At 41.4% G+C, this 17,500-nt stretch overlaps 2 protein-coding genes across 2 annotated transcripts in view; one reads left to right on the forward strand and one right to left on the reverse strand.

The window, feature by feature from the left end:
• Nucleotides 1-1,720: 1,720 nt before the first annotated feature.
• LOC136178884 (presequence protease, mitochondrial-like) lies at nucleotides 1,721-13,929 on the reverse strand. The gene is made up of 23 exons (XM_065953311.1): nucleotides 13,817-13,929; nucleotides 12,870-12,966; nucleotides 11,760-11,920; nucleotides 11,289-11,415; nucleotides 11,030-11,118; nucleotides 10,662-10,790; nucleotides 9,872-9,985; nucleotides 9,583-9,679; nucleotides 8,981-9,115; nucleotides 8,581-8,719; nucleotides 7,706-7,822; nucleotides 7,457-7,586; nucleotides 7,160-7,280; nucleotides 6,180-6,256; nucleotides 5,905-6,070; nucleotides 5,545-5,645; nucleotides 5,061-5,181; nucleotides 4,912-4,962; nucleotides 3,966-4,078; nucleotides 3,686-3,808; nucleotides 2,367-2,512; nucleotides 1,947-2,049; nucleotides 1,721-1,814 (listed from the first exon to the last, which is right to left on the reverse strand). The coding sequence occupies exons 1-23, from the start codon at nucleotides 13,915-13,917 to the stop codon at nucleotides 1,721-1,723; spliced, it is 2,652 nt and encodes an 883-aa protein (XP_065809383.1). The 5' UTR covers nucleotides 13,918-13,929.
• Nucleotides 13,930-16,292: 2,363 nt separating this feature from the next.
• Nucleotides 16,293-17,500, forward strand: part of LOC136179021 (tripartite motif-containing protein 16-like) — a 1,770-nt gene continuing 562 nt past the window's right edge. The window contains exon 1 of the mRNA XM_065953611.1: nucleotides 16,293-17,500. This exon is cut by the window's right edge and continues 562 nt beyond it. Within this exon, the coding sequence (XP_065809683.1) occupies nucleotides 16,377-17,500 (1,124 nt within the window). The 5' untranslated portion in view covers nucleotides 16,293-16,376.

Here is a 17,500-nt window from a genome sequence, read left to right on the forward strand (position 1 = left end):
CTGCTTTATAAACTACATCACGTTGCTTTGGATAAAGGGCTTTCATGTAATTGTAGTGATTTTTTTTATCATTAAATATGGTAATTAAATAAGTAACTATACTATAACATGTTGTAGTGCCATCAAACTCACAGCACACATAAACCATCTTCTCTTGATTATACTACAACTCTTAGTTTGGTAAAATGTGCATAAATGTAATTTTAGTGATTTTTTATCATTAAATATGGTAATTAAATAAGTAATAACTATACTATAACATGTTGTAGTGCCATCAAACTCACAGCACACATAATATAAAAGCGTTAAGCATGATTTACTTTATGTGTGATGAAATATTTCGGTGACCCTAGAGCCTACAATGGTGACTTTTTTTTTTAATGATATCCATGTTAAAAAATCCCTTAAATTATTATTGCCTTTGTTGTTTCTATCCACTCTGGGCTTTATGTGTGTGTTTGTGTGTGACATCTCTATAGTGGTGTTTGTGAGTAGGGTCCTGCTGTTGCTGTAGTTTTGGAAGTGGAGCAACATTTTACCTTCATGTGCCGGCAGTGAGATGTGACCGTCCTGTCAGAGTAATAAAGCATTTATTGTGTGCAAAGACGTGTGACTCTGTTTTATTTATCAGTAAATTAGGATTTTAGAAAAGGGAACTGAGGTTAGAGTGTCTGATTTTAGAAACTCAATCATCTCACCAGATGTGTTGACCTGCAGCAATTCTTTGGTTTTATTCACCGTGAGTTTTAAATCTCTTGATTTGTGCCTCCAACACGATAAAATGGAGGGAAATTGATTTCACCTGTGGTGTTCAAAGACTTGAAAAATAATTGTTAAAACTTCAATTTAAGGTCACAATATTCAAAATTAACTAGCGGCTTATTAGCATGCTAACTAGTAGCATACTGGCTGCTTATTGGTCATTATGAAGCACTTATTAGTACCTTATCTACATGACCATAGTCTATAGTTAACAGGTCATTATCTAAGAGTTTGTTCTCATTACCTTCCTGATTACAGCTCATCGATAGAGAGTTAGGAAGTTGCTGAACATGAGTTATGATCTTGATATGCTTTTGTTTACTTCTACCTCATAAGGGTCGTACTGAGGGAAACATATTAAGATCATAATTCATGTTCAATCACTTCCTAACTGAGGAACCAATGAAAATGTGAAAATTGTGGAAAATAGGACCACAGCCTCCATACATGGGGCGTGCACAAAAACCACTAGACTACCTGCGCCCCCACAAAGACCAACATGACCTGACTGAGTGTTTGCACATGACTCAGTTTGTTGTTTGAATTAGACAGAATGTCTCTGATGTTCTTCCTCTGCTCTGAGTTTCCCAGAGTAAACCACAGAGGAAGAAAGTCATTTGTATCCTGCAGAAAAAAACAAAAACACCTGATTGAAGTTTATATAAATGATATATCTCTTGATGATACTTTTGCAATGATCCCAAAAAGAAGAGCTCACTCACATAGTGTATTCCAACATGATCATATATTTCATTAAATATATACAGAATGAAGACGTATCTGAACCATGACAGCAGCTCTCAGTCCTCCTCTTGATATTGTGCGCTTCAGCTTTTTCACTCTTTAATAAAAAATCCTAACCGTAGACTTTCAGCATTCAGTACAGAATAAGTCGTGCAGCTGTGATTCTCCAGAAGTCCAGTTGAGTATTTAAATCACAAGTTACCTACAGACTGGATTATTTTACGATCCATGAGGGATCTTTTTTAATCGCCTCGTTCTCTGGACCCAAGATAGCAACTCCACAAGTCCTCTGACCGACGCCGAGGTATCTGCAGCGAGGGGGAAAACACGAGTTAACACTTGATGTGGGAATAAACGGGAACAGCTTGTCAGTCTGTTTTTTCTTTTAGCTTCTCCTTCTCTTCATTTCTGAGTTATGTAAGGAGACATAAAGTTTGTACCTTTCAGCCACTTCCACCAGACTTTGGTGAGTGACAGCAAAAAGTCTTTCTCTGTGATTCTGCTTCATCTCATCGGTGACTCCGCTGAGGAAGCGACCCATTCCTGCAACACAAACACAGAGTGAACAAACCAGACGGCTAAGAGATAAAGTGGAGACAGTGACGGCTTTACAACAGAGACGGAGACTAAGTTAATAAAACCAATGAAGATCTCTTCATATCTGAACTTGCTTATAATTCAACTTTTTACTCATCATTTTATTCATTAATCCTTTAAAAGCTTTTAACCTCCATTAAAGACTTCTAATGTTGAAGTTGTCAGTGATGTACTGAGATGTTAAAGCTCCAGAGATCTGATTGGAGGAGGATCAGGTGAGGCATCCTGACAGCAGCTGGAGGGATCACTCAGTCGTTCCTCACCTTTGTCCGCGGGGGCCACAGGCGAGTCTACAGCCGAGAACACTGACAGTTTAGCTTCATCGATGTCCTGCTGGGTGAACTGTCCCGACTTCGCCCAGTCCACACCTCGACGAAACGCAGACAAGGTCTGCACCGAGTTTGGATCCCTTAGAGAAGTACGATAAAGAAATACAAAATCAACGACATACTGTTCATCTCAAAGAAGATTCTTTTTAAACGTAGAAGTCATTTGGAATATTTTATTACAGCTGCCAAAAACGCCCCATGATGGCTTCCCTTAGTAAATTGTTCAGTCTTCTGTGTCTCTTTTTTTCCAGACAGATCGCCTGAATATTCTTAGAATATAAACATTTTGCATTTTGGACAAAGGGAGGAAGAAGAGGTCACATTTGAGAATATAGCAACAAATGTCTTTCAGCAAATAAACTCAAATTTCATGCGATTAGAACAAAATAAGTGCTGCTGCAACTTTGGTTCTTCCCTTGTCTCTCCAAAACTTGATTTAAAATACATTTTAAAGGTCACATATTCTGTTAAATCCTCTTCACCATGTTTCTATGTGTCTCTAGTCCGTCTTCAAACCCCCCAATGATGAGAAAAGTCCAACCTCTCCGTCTTCTGCCTGCTCCACTTTTCAGAAAATGTGTGCTCAAAAAGGCCGTTTGGAGTTTTTCCCTTCATGACATCACAAAGAGCAGTAGCCCCTCCCCCAGGTGGGTGACACTCCCACAGCTAGGTGTTTGTTCTGCCCTCTGAGTCTGCCTTCTCACCGTAAACAATAGAGCAGGTAGCGAGAAAGCCTGAGACACCCGAGCACTTCCAGAGAGGGGGTGTGGTCAAACACAGCTCATTTACATATTTAAAGGTACAGACACAGAAACAGTCTGTTCTGAGCAGGGCTGAAATAGAGGGGTTTATAGACATGATCAAATACTGGATCAGAGTGGATTTAGAACAAGAAACTTCACACACATGTTTTGGGGAGCTCTGAGACTTTTTTAAACTGGTTGAAGACGAAGAGAATATGTGACCTTTAACAAAATTCATATCTTGAAGACAACCCAGCCTGCCCCCTTTTATAGAATCTACCTCTACTCCTTCATAAGTACGGAGATTTTGTATGTATTAGATTCCATTAAATACACCTATTAACCAAAATGCACATCGTTTTCTAAGGTTCGAGAAAGCCTGAGTGTATATAAAATATTAAACTTGTTTCAGCCAAGGCAACAAAATGAACTGTTATTGTATTTCCACGTCATTACAATTTCCACAATGTTTTTTAAAACTTTGTTGAGTGTGGTGTCGCGGCCTCTCACCTGTACGAGTAAAAAGAGAAAAGACCTCCTCCCATCCTGGCCCCGCCCCCGTAGGCTCCTCCCTTCTCCCTGATTTCTCCATGCAGAAACTTAGCCGTCATCATCCTCGCCAAGATGCACAAACTTTAAGAGAAAAAAGGAAACAAAAAGTTTTTATTACACTTTAGATGAACTAAAAGTTACACGTAGAAAAAAGTAGAAAGACAAAGAACTGTCCGTGTAAATCAGACTTTTAAAGGAAGTGCTGTCACTCATCCCTGCCAGGTACAGGTGTGGTTACCTGGCGTAGTCGTGGTGGGAGAAGGGTACCGTACGAATACTCTCGCTGATAAAGTGAACAGGGAAGGGAAGCTGGAAGAATGTTTTCATCTGACACGGCTGGAAGTTTTGCTCCTGAAATCAGAGAAGATGATCTTTACTGTCACTGTACAAGTACAACAAAAACCTGTCGGAGCACACCTGTAGAGAAGTAGTTAAATATAGAACATATACAAATACTAAACCCACCAGTATATATACAAACAAAACAGTTATATTATACAATAAGATGTAAACTATGGTTAAAAGAGAGCTGAGCGGTACTGGTGGAATATTGTACTCAGGTATTAAAAAAAAACAAATAAGCGTTATATTTATAATCTCATGCATGCACAGGACTTTGTTTTGAAGGAATGTCTCATAATAAAGGACAAAATAAAATTACAGGTGATCTCACAACTATTGAAATCAAAGGTTCAACTGTTTTGTGTTGGTGTTATTTTGCTTCTTCAAAGATTTTTGACTTTAAAATCTGTATTTTTGCGTTTCTATAAGACGGCCTTTCTTCATCTTTTCCATTATTTTATCTTCTTTAATCTGCAGAGACGGTTCTGCCTTTAATATAATGTGAACTCACTATGGCAGGGATATTTTTAGAGGAGTGGTTCTTAATGGGTTTAGCTTTAGGACTCATCACCATCTCCTCCTGCGACCAGAGTTTCTGATATTGTTCAACCTATCAGGTTTATTTTCAATGAAAGATGTTTCAAAAGATGTGACAGAACAAAGATACAGAACATAGAACTTTACAGACTTTTTGACACCATCATTTTTTTCCCCTAGGAACTCAGTCACGACCCACTGAAAACAGCTCTGTGACCCACTTATGGGCCCCTACCCACCAGTTGAGAACCACTGACATAGCGAGCAAACAAACAGAGAAATGTAAGATGTTCCTGAAAACTTACAGAGATGAGTTTCCGGCTCAGCCCCGAGACATCCGATGGGTCGAGAGGCCTCTTTAGAAAAAAAAATCGAATCGAAGAGAATATTAAAATCTAATTTTAAGAATTATTCTGCCTGCTTTCATGTTTTGATTTGTTTGTTGATAGTTTACCTCAATAATGTTACTTCTGACCGGTTTGCGCTCCTTTCTGTTGTCAGCCACGTCCTTCATGAAGCTCTCCAGCTGTGCTGCCGTGTCCGACATTTTCTGTGGAGTAGTGTTGATCGCACACCTGTAAGAGACAAACATTTACATTGACGAGCATGTTACAAACAGACCCTTTATATTGAAACCATGTTGCAGTAATTAAAATAACATTAACTGCAGAATACTGTCACTATCTCTTCATCATTCAAAAATCTATCACCATGGAGGCGACCATAGCCTAGTGGTTAGTGGACGCCCCATGTGTGGAGGCTGTAGTCCTCCAAGCGGACGACCTGTGGCTCATTTCCTGCTTTCCCCACTCTCTCTCTCTCTCTCTCTCTCTCTGATTTCTGACTCTGTCCACTGTCCTGTCTCTAAAATAAAGGCCCAAAAAGCCCCAAAACAAAACCTTTTAAAAGAAAACCTCTCCTCAGGTGTAACATCTCACCTCATGTTGTCCGGGTTGAGAAGATGCTTCTTGATCCTGACGAGCGTTCGGATGACTTGGCTGAGGTCGGACAACTCAGCGACCCTCTTCATAAACTTCACCTGAAGTAATCATTGATAAAAGATGGATAAAATATGAAGCGAGAGAATGGAAAAACAAAAAACCTCTTGCACAAAGTAGGAACAAATGAAATTGTCTCTGCTTGTCAGAAAGAAATCATGCTATACTGTATGTCTTGAATCTGCGTCTGCGTAATTTACTTCAAGCTTTAAATCACTATGACAACACTTCTTAAAGCTGACGTGCAGGAGTCAGACACTATCATTTTAGTTTTTTAGGATCAACACTCCAGGTGCATACCTGTTCCATCCCACCAAGCGTCTCATTGAGGTCTCCTGCTGGAGTCAGGTGACGGCCTGCACGTGTCATGGCGTACATGTGGCCCGAGTAGGAGATCCCATTGGCTAACTCCTGTGCTGACATCATCACCAGCACTCTCAGGCGCTCCACCTCGTCAAAGTGGGGGCTGTAGTGAACAAAAAAAAAAAAAAGATAAATATCGAGCTGTCTTCTCAGCCTCCTCGAATTTCAGGACACATTTTCTCTCAGTTTATAAGAAGTGATGGAGGACGTACTTGTTGAATATGTCGCTCCACAGATGAAACATGTGAGGAAGGTTTCTCTCCAGGCAGGAGGAGGACAGGAGGACACCCTGGAACAGAGAACACAGAGACAAGACTCTTCTTTGATTACCTGTTTTATACCGATGTAATGTAACCAGCAGCAGTTAAACACTGAACCAAGATAAATCACAACCTCTGTTTATGTAACACACGATCACTCAGTTTCAATTTCTGCAGCTTTAAAGGAGACATTTGATTTTTGAAGACGACGCAGCAGAAAGAAGATGGGTTTCCACAATGCACAAGAATCATCATAATAAAGAACAAACATTTAATTAATATAGAATAAAGTTACTAAATTACATGTGATGTCATATATGAAGGAACCTGACATGGAGCAGCATACTTCATTACTCCATTCATCCATTTTCTTCCACTTATCAAAGGTCAGGTCTCTGTGGCAGCAGTAGTAATTCAACCCAGACTTCTCTCTCCCCAGTTCCTCCTGAGGGATTCTGACGTGTTCCCAGGCCAGTGGGGATATACACAGTAATCCCTCCAGTAAACTCTGGGTCTACCCCGGGGTCTCCTCCCAGTTGGGGCGTGCTCAGAAGACCTCAAAGGGAGGCGTCCAGGTGGCATCCTAATCAGATGGCCGAACCACCTCGACTGGCTCCTTTAGATTTGAGGGAGAAACGGCTCTACTCTGAGCTCTACCAGAATGTCTGAGCTCCTCGCCCTCTCTCTAAGACTGAGCCCAGCCGACCTCTGGAGGAAACTCATTTCAGCCGCTTGTATCCACCATCTTATTATTTCGGTCACTACCCATAGCTCATGATCATAGGTGACCGGTAAATGGAGAGCTTTGCCTTCAGGCTCAGACTCACTCCCTACATCATCTAAAGTATTCTTGTCCAGAAATGTCTCTGTCCAAACATTACTTCTATCCATATATTTGTAAGACTTTTCAAACACAGTAAGCTGGTACTGACCTGCTCGTACATGTCCAGCTGGGTGGAGTCAGGGACGACCTGGGTGGAGACAGACATGCCCCCAGTCCTCAGCTCCATCTGCTGGGACTGTTGTCTGTAGTCCAGACCTCCACAGCCCATCCTGATTTAACAAACAGACACACATGCAATCTTTAAAATGCTTTCAAACACCACCTGTCCAAACCTTACACAAATACAGAAAAGATCAATAAAGCATAATATCTTCAAACTTTTCATATACCAGGTGACACATTTTGAAATCTTGCTCTGGTCCAATCGACTGTCAGGTGAACTTACTTGGTGACAACGCTGCAGAAGAGCGGGACATAGAGCCTGAGGTCCTCCGGCAGTGTGTTGAGACTGCACATGGCTCTGAAGTAAACTAGCCCGTTGGTGGGCTGCTCACAGTACTGCACCGGTACGCCGACTGAAGGAGACAAGGAGAGGAAACATTTTAAGGGGTTTTAACCACAACACTCTGAGATGATTCTTCCTTGTTGTGTATAATGTTTTATAAACTTGTGTAGAGCGGACACTGGGCCGTACCTGCTGTGCTGATCTGAACAGGAGTAACAGGGATCGTGGGCTCAATGTCAGACACTTTCAGCGCCGGCAAACAGGAGGCGTCCTGCGTTTTGCTCTGAGCAGCCAGCAGCTCCAGACCTTTTCCCAAGAAGAAGAAGAAGAAGATGAATACGAAACAGACAGTTAAATCAGAAGTGCCTCAATCAAATCCTTCTGAAATGTTTCAACAAGTTTTACTGGTTGGGTCATAAACAGAAAAGTGAATGCAGGTGAAATGTTCTTTTATGGTTTTCCATCAGTAAATCTCTGTACTTTAATGTTTCTAACAAGTCCCCTCAAAGACGGTTTTTAATATTTAAGGCAACTCCTCACCCCCTCGGACTAAAACTGGCAAATGAGACTCAATTCAGTAACACTTTTGTCTGTCTTTGAAAACTTATAGAGCAGCTTTAAATGATTTGCAGCTCAAAAAACATCTTATTTATCTGATACTGGTGTCAGTAAAAACACCTCAAGGTGTTTAGCGCCCTCTGCTGACTCATCCTGGGATTACTCCAACATATGTTTACCTCATGCTCTATAACTCTGCCTGTGTTTAGTTTGAACATCCAGCATTGTAACACTATATGACTAAATGAGGGATCTAGAATAGGTCAACATGAATATATTCTGTATACAGTCACATTGCAGCGCTTGATGTTTTTTTCCCAGTTATTGTGTTAATCTGATGGTTTATTGGATTTTTTGGGGCTTCAATCAAATCAATCAAGCAGCCAATAAAAGCCTGTTTGCTTCAGACAATTCTGTGTGATTTCACAGAGTCAAGCTCAGAAAGAGTTTTAACAGAAGCAGAGAAACACAGATTTCCTCCGTGGAGCAGTTTCAATCATTTGTACCTTTTTCATAGATGTCTTTTTTGTCGCTGTCTGACAGAGCATGGATCTTTTTCTGGAGCTTCTCCTCCTCGGCTTTGGCCTGTTTCTCCAAGTAGACCTCATCCGGACTCATGGACAGGGTCAGTCTGTGTGTGTTCTCCTGTAGGGGGGGTAATGGGGATTTGAAGAGGAAGAGAAAAAACACAAATGATACAGAAAACCTTCAAAGTTCATGTTTTTTTGTCATGATCTTAAAACACTCCAGGGCTGCTGAGGTTGACCTTAAGAGCAGACCGAGTATTTCCCCCTACAGAGAACATTAGTGAGACTTGTAAAAGGTTTATTCTTGTATTTTTTTTAAACCTTTTTTTCACATATTTCTGGATGTTTTGAAGAAAAGTACTTTCCCAGTGTCACACACCTTAAAGTAGTGCTTGACTTTGTCCTGGAGGAAGCGAGGGTTTTCCTTCAGGGTCTGTTTGAACTTGGCAACGCTGTCGTTGATCTGCAGCAGCTCCACCGGGTCGCCGTCGTGGTTCCACGATGATGCAATGTACTAGAAAAAACAAAAATGTATATACATACACAAACAGCCATGAATAATGAAACCGACATGTGAAACATGCAGCAGAATCCACAAAGCGATTATAACATTACTGACAAAATAAAGCTAATCTAAGTGTCCTGTTTGACTCTTACATTGATGTATAGTGATTAAAACTTTACTTCTCATACACATGTGTAATCCCTTTAAATATTATACTCTCTGTGATTATTGAGTTTACTGCAACTCATCAAAAAAAGGAAGAAATCAGCAAATAAACTGCTGTGAAAACAAGCTCATCTCATCCGTTTAGACATGTTTAAAACATTCTGTATTTGTATAGAAATACACAGAGTATATAGTGGTAGAAACACAAGATTTCAGCAGAGACAACATAACTAACATCATCATTCTTCCTGACATATCTCACACATAGAGGTTTATAAATACATGCAGTGTCCTTGTGTTTGTGAACTCACCGAGGCCAGAGACAGGCCGAAGTTTGTGGACTGGTGCTTCATCTGGATCTGGATCTTATGCAGGAGAGCGTCGATTCTTTCCTCCTCAAAGCCGCTCCTGTCGATGATGACGAGGACTCATTTTATCTTATGTGCCGTTTCAATTTCATGTAACCAAGCAACTCATCATCCTTCATGTGCAAGTAGACCTTACAGTTTATGGCTTTATCAAAACACGCTGACACTTAGAGAGAGCAGGTTTGTAAACATATATTAAAGTCTTAAATACAAAAGGGAGCGTGGGACTTACTCGATGATGTCGTTGATGGTTTGGCTGATGATTTGCTTCACTCTCTCGGTGTCCTCCTCGGCCATTCCCTGCAGTCCTATACTGAACGACGCCTCTTTGGTGCTGCCGTCATATCTGCAGAACACAACATTTCAGAACAATGCAGTACTCTGAGCGCTGTCTGCAGCACATGAGGCAGAGCATCACAGCTCAGCAGCAATATACTAAAATGTTAAATTATCTTTTAATAGACATTTCTAAAAGAAAGTTGTCATCTAAGTAGCTTAGCAAAATCATATAGATGAAAACCCGTCTTTAAAGAGTAACTAAACCCCCAGAGTACAAAGTATCTAAATTTAAATTCCACATTTTGTGTTAGAAATATGCATAGCTACGGCCCTCTACAGGTTGAACCCAGCTACTGCAATTACATTCTTCTATTGGCTTATCTGGTGTTTAGAGAATTGCATGGATTGACAATAACTGAAATCTTAGCGGCTGGCTGTAAAATATTTACAAACGTGCCAAAATGAGGATGTTTATTTTAAAACATTAGAGCCATAACATTCAAATCCTCCAGGGGGCATCATCCCCATCCTCTCCTGCCCCTCTCTGTCGTCTCCATCGGCTGTCTCAGCACTGACAGATCAAATGGTTCTGGACCGTCGTTGAGCCTCTGGATCAGAGAAGTCCTCCACATTAAACCAAACTTCTGTCCTCGCTGCTTCTCCAGCCGTCGCTCTAAATAACCTCTGAGCTTGCTGATCATTTTATTTGTGAGAGTTTGTTACTTTGCGTCCTGCGTACTCACCCTACAACAGAGGAGAAGTCAGTTCCTATATTGGGTTCGATGAGAGCTTTGTAGAAGGGAGAGTTGGGTCCAGAGATCATGAGAGACGACAGCAGGCTGAGGGTGAATCCTTCAAATGTGTCAGTGATGCTGCGCGGGGGAAAAAACAAAGAGATTTTAAATATTTCTGAACAATAGGACTCGCTAAAAACTTCACTTTGAATGAAGAGAATTGTTGAGTGAATCCTTTCTGTACTGTAAAGCTCTCAGTCTTTAAAAAGCCGTCGACATGACAACCAAGATGTAGTGAATAAAGAGGAGGATGGAGGCTCTTTTTATGGCTTCTCCCATCTTAATGCAAAATAAAAAGAAATGATTTTCGGTCTTACTCTCCCAGCAGGTAGCTCACACACAGCGTGTTCTGCAGGGCCGGATCCGGAGCCAGAGCGTCAGGGCTGCAGGTCACATGGTCCTCTCTCTGGGGAAACCATTGAGATTCACGACGACATCAAAACGACTAATCAATGCATTTCAGTGTGTTAATATAAAAGCATGCAATAATAAACAGCTGTTGAGATTGTTGGTGTAGTTTTTAAGATCTATTGATCAGTAGAAGTTACAGATGCTGGTCTGGATTATGACACTCACAGGGCTGCTCCAGTGTGGCTGGGGGGGGACCTCTGTGTTCGGGTTGATGCGTTCAAACTTGGACAGAGCTTCCTCTTCGATCTGCTTCAGATGCTGCTCCAAAGGCAAATCTCCATACGTGAAGAACCTGAGGAGCACATGGAGGACACTCTCAGGGGTGTTTTCTGAGCAATTTTAAAGCCTGCATGTTAAATTATTTTTAAGGAATTATGATCATTCTGAAATAAATAAGATCGATAAAGCATGAAAAAGACAAACTAGCATCAGTTACCATCAAATTATTAAAGTTTCCTGTGTTTCATATCTACTGTGTCAATGTGAGCCTGCATCGTTCTGCTGCAGGAGATTATTAAATGTAACAAAGAAAGGATTCTGCTGGCTAACACCTGCTCTCATCTCATTTCTTCACAGCACTTTACAGTTTCCTGTCCCTTCTAGGCTCACAGTGTACACGTGTGTGTGTCCATGTACCTGGCGTTGCTGGGGTGGTAATGCGTGGCGTGGAACTGCTTGAGCTGTTCCCAGGTAAGGTCAGGGATGGCTAGAGGCTCTCCTCCTGACACCACAGAGTACGTGTGGTCTGGATACAGCTTGTTCTGGAGGTGCTGGGCGTACACGCGCTCGTTGTCGGACTAATAAAAAAAAACACACAATCAAACGTTAAACAGTCACTGACACACTCTTATTTCAAAACCATTTATCTGACGTCACCTGTTCATCTCATATCTGGAACTTGTTTCTTGTTTCACTGCTGTTGCATTAGGCCCCATGTCCGCCTAGCATTTTATAGATTTTGTTAGCTTTTTCTGAGTGTCTTTGTTCTATTGTTCCCAATGAGGAGAGAGCGTTTGCAGCAGCAGCAAAGCGCAGCGTCCAGCGCCTTTCTTCCGAGCGCTCTGCCTAATTTGTGCGGCCGCTCCGAGCGCTTCAAACTAAAAATCTTTCAACTTTTTATGAGGCCGCTGTTGACGTCACCGGCGCTTTTCTTTCAACCAGCCAATCATAAAGTACATCAGTCGGGTCCTTGCTCTGTGTCTGATTGGAGCCATGAGAACGGGGATGTCATTATTATTGAGCTCATCATCCAGGAAAAATTTGGAGGTCAAGCATCCTCCGTTTGATGCTCAAAGTGACAGATAAAAATCAAACAGAGAAAAGCAACGGAACAGTGTCGGTCATACAGGAGCTGTTGTCAACAGACTGTTGTCATAGAGACAGGACGGACGTGCAGCGCTTTTATTCTCAGCGCACAGCCAGCTCTTTTCTGCCTGAAAAAAGAAAACGCTAGGTGGACACAGCAGGGCCTGAGTTGTTTTGGTTTTTTGCCAACTACTAAACCGTGAGCAGGCATCATTTTAACTTTGTTCCATGATGTCATAACATGTTTAAAGTGAGTATAAATATAAAAGCAAGAAAAAAAACACTTGGAGTTACCACGAACCACTTCACTCTCAAACTTAATCCATGAGGTGCTTTTAGGTAACATGAAATATAAGATATCTGAAGCTCCTTAAAAGAACACTTAAACTTCACTATATTGTATCTACATATAAAACTATGATTCAGAAAGTGTAGACTTACAAACGCCCCTTTCATTTCATTGAACACCACTCCTTTAAAGACCAGAGGGGAGTTGGGATCTGTTGGGTTTTCATTCTCCAGCCTCCAGCCCTCCTGCCTGCAAAATCAACACAAACAGAAATGAACTAGTGAAGAGCAGATTTCATCAGCGACTGTTTCAAACAAGTGATATCAGAAAGGTCTTGGACTCTTTTAGGCTGGCTACACACTCGACAATATTCAGATCTTAACCTATTTAAAAAACGTGGGAGACCAAAGACATAAGGACAGCTAAATGATTCTAAACATTATAATCCTCCGACTGCACACACTAGACGATTTGACCCTACTGTGAGACCACACACCTGCAGTTTGTAGAAACGAGTTCACAGTGGTGATCCCACAGACACGAGATCTCACAGAAACTCGTGTGATCAAACGTGACTTCAGAAGAAAAACAAATATGGAAGACAGTCGAGACATTAAAAAGCCACTCATGTTGTTACTCAGTGCTTCTTTTTCTATATTCCTCTTGGCTCAGGGCACAGTTATGTTTGTGTTCACTGGCATGTTTGTGAGCTGTAAAAGTGATGCTCTCTTCGCTCTCTTTTTGGCTACTGCAGGTATTCAGTCGGAGGCAGCCCGATCTGGAATGGTAAATATCAAACATGTTTTTGTATTTAGGATTCCAGATCGGGGAGGCTCTGACTCGATCAGGAGCTGTAAAATAATCGTATTGACACCACACACTTGAAGATTATTTGGACAAATAAAAGGCCCAAAATCAGGCCTAAACTCCCCTAGTGTGAAGCCAGCCTCAGGACAAACAGTCCAACTAACAGAGTTAACAGCTGACTATAAAGACAAACTCTTCACTGAATATTTAAAAGTTGACTTTTGCTACAATGCTATCAAGTCAAATAAATACAAACATGAAACAAATATGAGAAGCAGCAGTCACCACTCACCAGAAATCCTGCTCTCGTAAACACGGGAAGAAAGCTGCATCCAGATAGACCGAGAGAAGATTCTGGAAGTCTTTTCCATTTTGGGTTGAGAACGGATACATGGTGTAGTCACTGGCTGTTTACGAAGGGAGGCAACAACAAAAAAACATGTCAGACATAAAGCTCATCAGCAAGCCAAGAATTAAGAAACAATCATCTGAAAGTCATTTTCTCTTCTAAAACTGACCGGTAAAACTATTAAAAGATAAGATAAATAATTAGCTTTTTATTTAACTGTAGGAGGATTATGTGTATGAAACATAAACTGTAAATATTAATGGATGAAGCCTGAGTGATGAAACCTGATAATGACTGCAGAGTATATCAGTCAAAAATCCAAACGTCTCTAGTTGAGATATTTGTATTCACTGTTGCATCATTACCACAAAGTTTGATTAAACCAGTCTTCACTAACTATTATTTGGTCGAAATTCAAACATATAAACCATTTATTCAAAGATCTCATTTCTAAAAGGTGTATTGACACATTTCCTTAAGGTGGTGAAGTTCAGTGGCACTCTGACGCCTCCCTGTGGTTTCTCAGATTTTGACAGCCCTGTATTGCAGGTGCTCACTTCAAGCTGCCTTCCCACATTAGTGTAACCACTGACCTGAGAAGGGACACTGAACCAGCCTCAGCCAGAATATGAACATACCTGATAATGAATGCTTTGTATATTTTATTCACTGTTGAAACATAACTACAAAGTTTGATTTCACCAGTCCTGAGCCTACTTACTTGTGCCTGATAAAGAAGTGAAGGTGGGTAAACTGTAGTGTTGTAGTACTCAAAATCAGTCTGGGTCTTTTAAAGGTCTCGGTCTCGTCTCGTAATCTAAAGCATTTTTACTCGGCCTCATCTCGGTCTCGGATTTTAAAGCATTACCAATCAAGACTACCACTGATAGGATATTTTTCTGCGTCATTACTGTGATAAGAAGGTAAACGCCCCTTTCTAAAAGAATTTAAAAAACTTCAATTCATGATTTGATTTATATCCCCCGGTTACTGCTGAAACCTTCTGGGTGTTACAGTTTAAGTGAGTGACACGCCCCCTGAACACAAGATGATGATTGTTTTATTTATCTTAGCGTCTTGGTCCTGTCTCAGTCTCGTCCTGCCTTGGTCTTATCTCGGTCTCTGAGCACTCTGATTTCAGGTTTGTCTTGGTCTCAGTTTGTGTGGTCTTGACTACAACACTTGGTAAAACATACACAGATGAAACACAAATTTAAACTTCTGGTTACTATTTTATTGTACTTTTGTATGAATTCTCCAAAGTCTAACCTCTCGATTGCAGCATTACATCTTTTATGAATCTGTATGTTGTTGTTTGTTTGTACACTGTCTGTGTTGTCTTCTCCTTTAAGAGCACAATAAATCTTCAAATTTTCAGTTATACAAAACAGCTCTATGAAACTGTAGATTTCAGAGGAAACCAAACATGAAGCTTTTCAATGTTTGCTTCAACTATTGTGAGCTGTAAGTTATTTAAAAACATCATGTGGTTGTTCAATGTTGTGTTCCCTTTAAGAGAATTCATCACATGCGTGAGGGCAGCATGGTAACCTCTCCCTATTGCTCAACTCCACTCTGTGCACACATTTCCTGGTTCCCTCTCATTCACTAATATACGAGTGCAAGATAGGTGTAACCAACAAGTGAGCTCCCCAGCCCTGTGCAGCGTGGATCAGCAAATGAGCAGTGACAAAAGGACACTGAGGTATTTTTTGTCGGTGTACTACTTCTACCACATATTCAAATTCTTCCATTACTTGTAATCAAACCGACTTTTGCAAGGGGAGGCTTTGTAAATTAAAGCAGCAGTAGGAATCAGTAGGTTTGTATTTGAAACAGGATTATGGCTTCAATCTGAGGTGAAGTATGTTTAAAGACAATATCAATGATCTGCTTCAATCATCAGTTTGACCATCTGATAGTCATAAACAAGAAATAAAGGTCAGGTCAATGTATTTAATCCAGTATGTGAACCACCAGTATGTGAAAACACCTCTTCTAATGGTGGTGAAGTTCAGTGGAACCCTGACGCCTCCCTGTGGTGTCTCAGATTTTCACAGCTTGTAATGCTGGTGCTCACAGGTAGCTCTGTTCAGACAGTAGTTGTGGAAACAGTTCAGTTATTCTCTGTGTTTTATTAAATTCTTTTTACATGTTAAGAAATGTGTGACTAGAGTTTTTTACATGCTTGCTTACATAGTTTGCTTCCATGCAACAGAGAGTGGTTATGTATTCATGTTGAGAATCTGCCTGGTCAGAGTAATGAAACGTGGATCAGAGCTTGTTAACCCCTCCCTCTTCTTCCTGCTATCAGACTCAGCCAGCTCCACTCTGACATTTATTTTCTTGTTCCCTCCCCTTTAGATCTACAGTTTGAGGATGGGTGTAACCAACATGTGGGACGGTGCAAGAGCAGACACTGAACGTGCTGTGTAGATAAGAGGTGAAACTACTAATTTCAAAGGAAGTGAAACTCAGACAGTCGTCGTTACCGAGAGGAGAAATGGCGCAGAAAGGAGTTCAACTAGACCGGGAGGCCTTCTCTTGTTCGATCTGTCTGGATCTCCTGAAGGATCCGGTTGCTATTCCCTGTGGACACAGTTACTGTATGAACTGTATTAAAAGCCACTGGGATAAAGAGGATGAAAAGACAATCTACAGCTGCCCTCAGTGTAGGCAGACCTTCACACCAAGGCCTGTCCTGAGGAAAAACACCATGTTGGCAGATTTGGTGGAGAAGCTGAAGAAGACTGGACTCCAAGCTGCTCCTGCTGATCACTGCTATGCTGGACCTGAAGATGTGGCCTGTGATGTCTGCACCGGGAGGAAACTGAAAGCTTATAAGTCCTGTCTGCAATGTTTGGCCTCTTACTGTGAGAAACATCTTCAGCCTCATTATGAACTACCTGTCTTTAAGAAACACAAGCTAGTGGAGCCCTCCAAGAAGCTCCAGGAGAACGTCTGCTCTCGTCATGATGAGGTGATGAAGATGTTCTGTCGTACTGATCAGCAGTCTATCTGTTATCTCTGCCCTGTGGATGAACACAAAGGTCACGACACAGTCTCAGCTGCAGCAGAAAGGCAAGAGAAGCAGAGAGCGCTCGAGGTGAGTCGACAAAACATCCAGCAGAGAATCCAGGACAGAGAGAAAGATGTGAAGCTGCTCCAACAGGAGGTGGAGGCTATCAATGGCTCTGCTGATAAAACAGTGGGGAACAGTGAGAAGATCTTCACTGAGCTGATCCGTCTCATGGAGAAAAGACGCTCTGATGTGAAGCAGCAGGTCAGATCCCAGCAGCAAACTGAAGTGAGTCGAGTCAGAGAGCTTCAGGAGAAGCTGGAGCAGGAGATCACTGAGCTGAAGAGGAAAGACGCTGAGATGAAGAAGCTCTCACACACAGAAGATCACAACCAGTTTCTACACGACTACCCCTCACTGTCACCACTCAGTGAATCTACACACTCATCCAGCATCAAGAGCCGTCCTCTGAAGTACATTGAGGATGTGACAGCAGCTGTGTCAGAAGTCAGAGATAAACTACAGGACATCCTGAGAGAGAAATGGACAAATATCTCACAGACAGTGACTGAAGTGGATGTTTTACTGTCAGGACCAGAACCAGAGCC

The sequence above is a fragment of the Labrus bergylta genome, chromosome 4 (genome assembly GCF_963930695.1).
Source record: "Labrus bergylta chromosome 4, fLabBer1.1, whole genome shotgun sequence".
NCBI lineage: Eukaryota > Metazoa > Chordata > Actinopteri > Labriformes > Labridae > Labrus > Labrus bergylta.

What these genes read in the sequence shown, in the direction of transcription:
- LOC136178884 (XM_065953311.1), bottom strand. Translation starts at nt 13,917, where the DNA reads ATGTATCCGTTCTCAACCCAAAATGGAAAAGACTTCCAGAATCTTCTC. An exon ending in TACCACCCCAGCAACGCCAG is followed by an intron (nt 11,416 to 11,759) that starts GTACATGGACAC and finishes TGTGCTCCTCAG; the next exon opens with GTTCTTCACGTATGGAGATT. An exon ending in AAGTCAAGCACTACTTTAAG is followed by an intron (nt 8,720 to 8,980) that starts GTGTGTGACACT and finishes CCCCCCCTACAG; the next exon opens with GAGAACACACACAGACTGAC.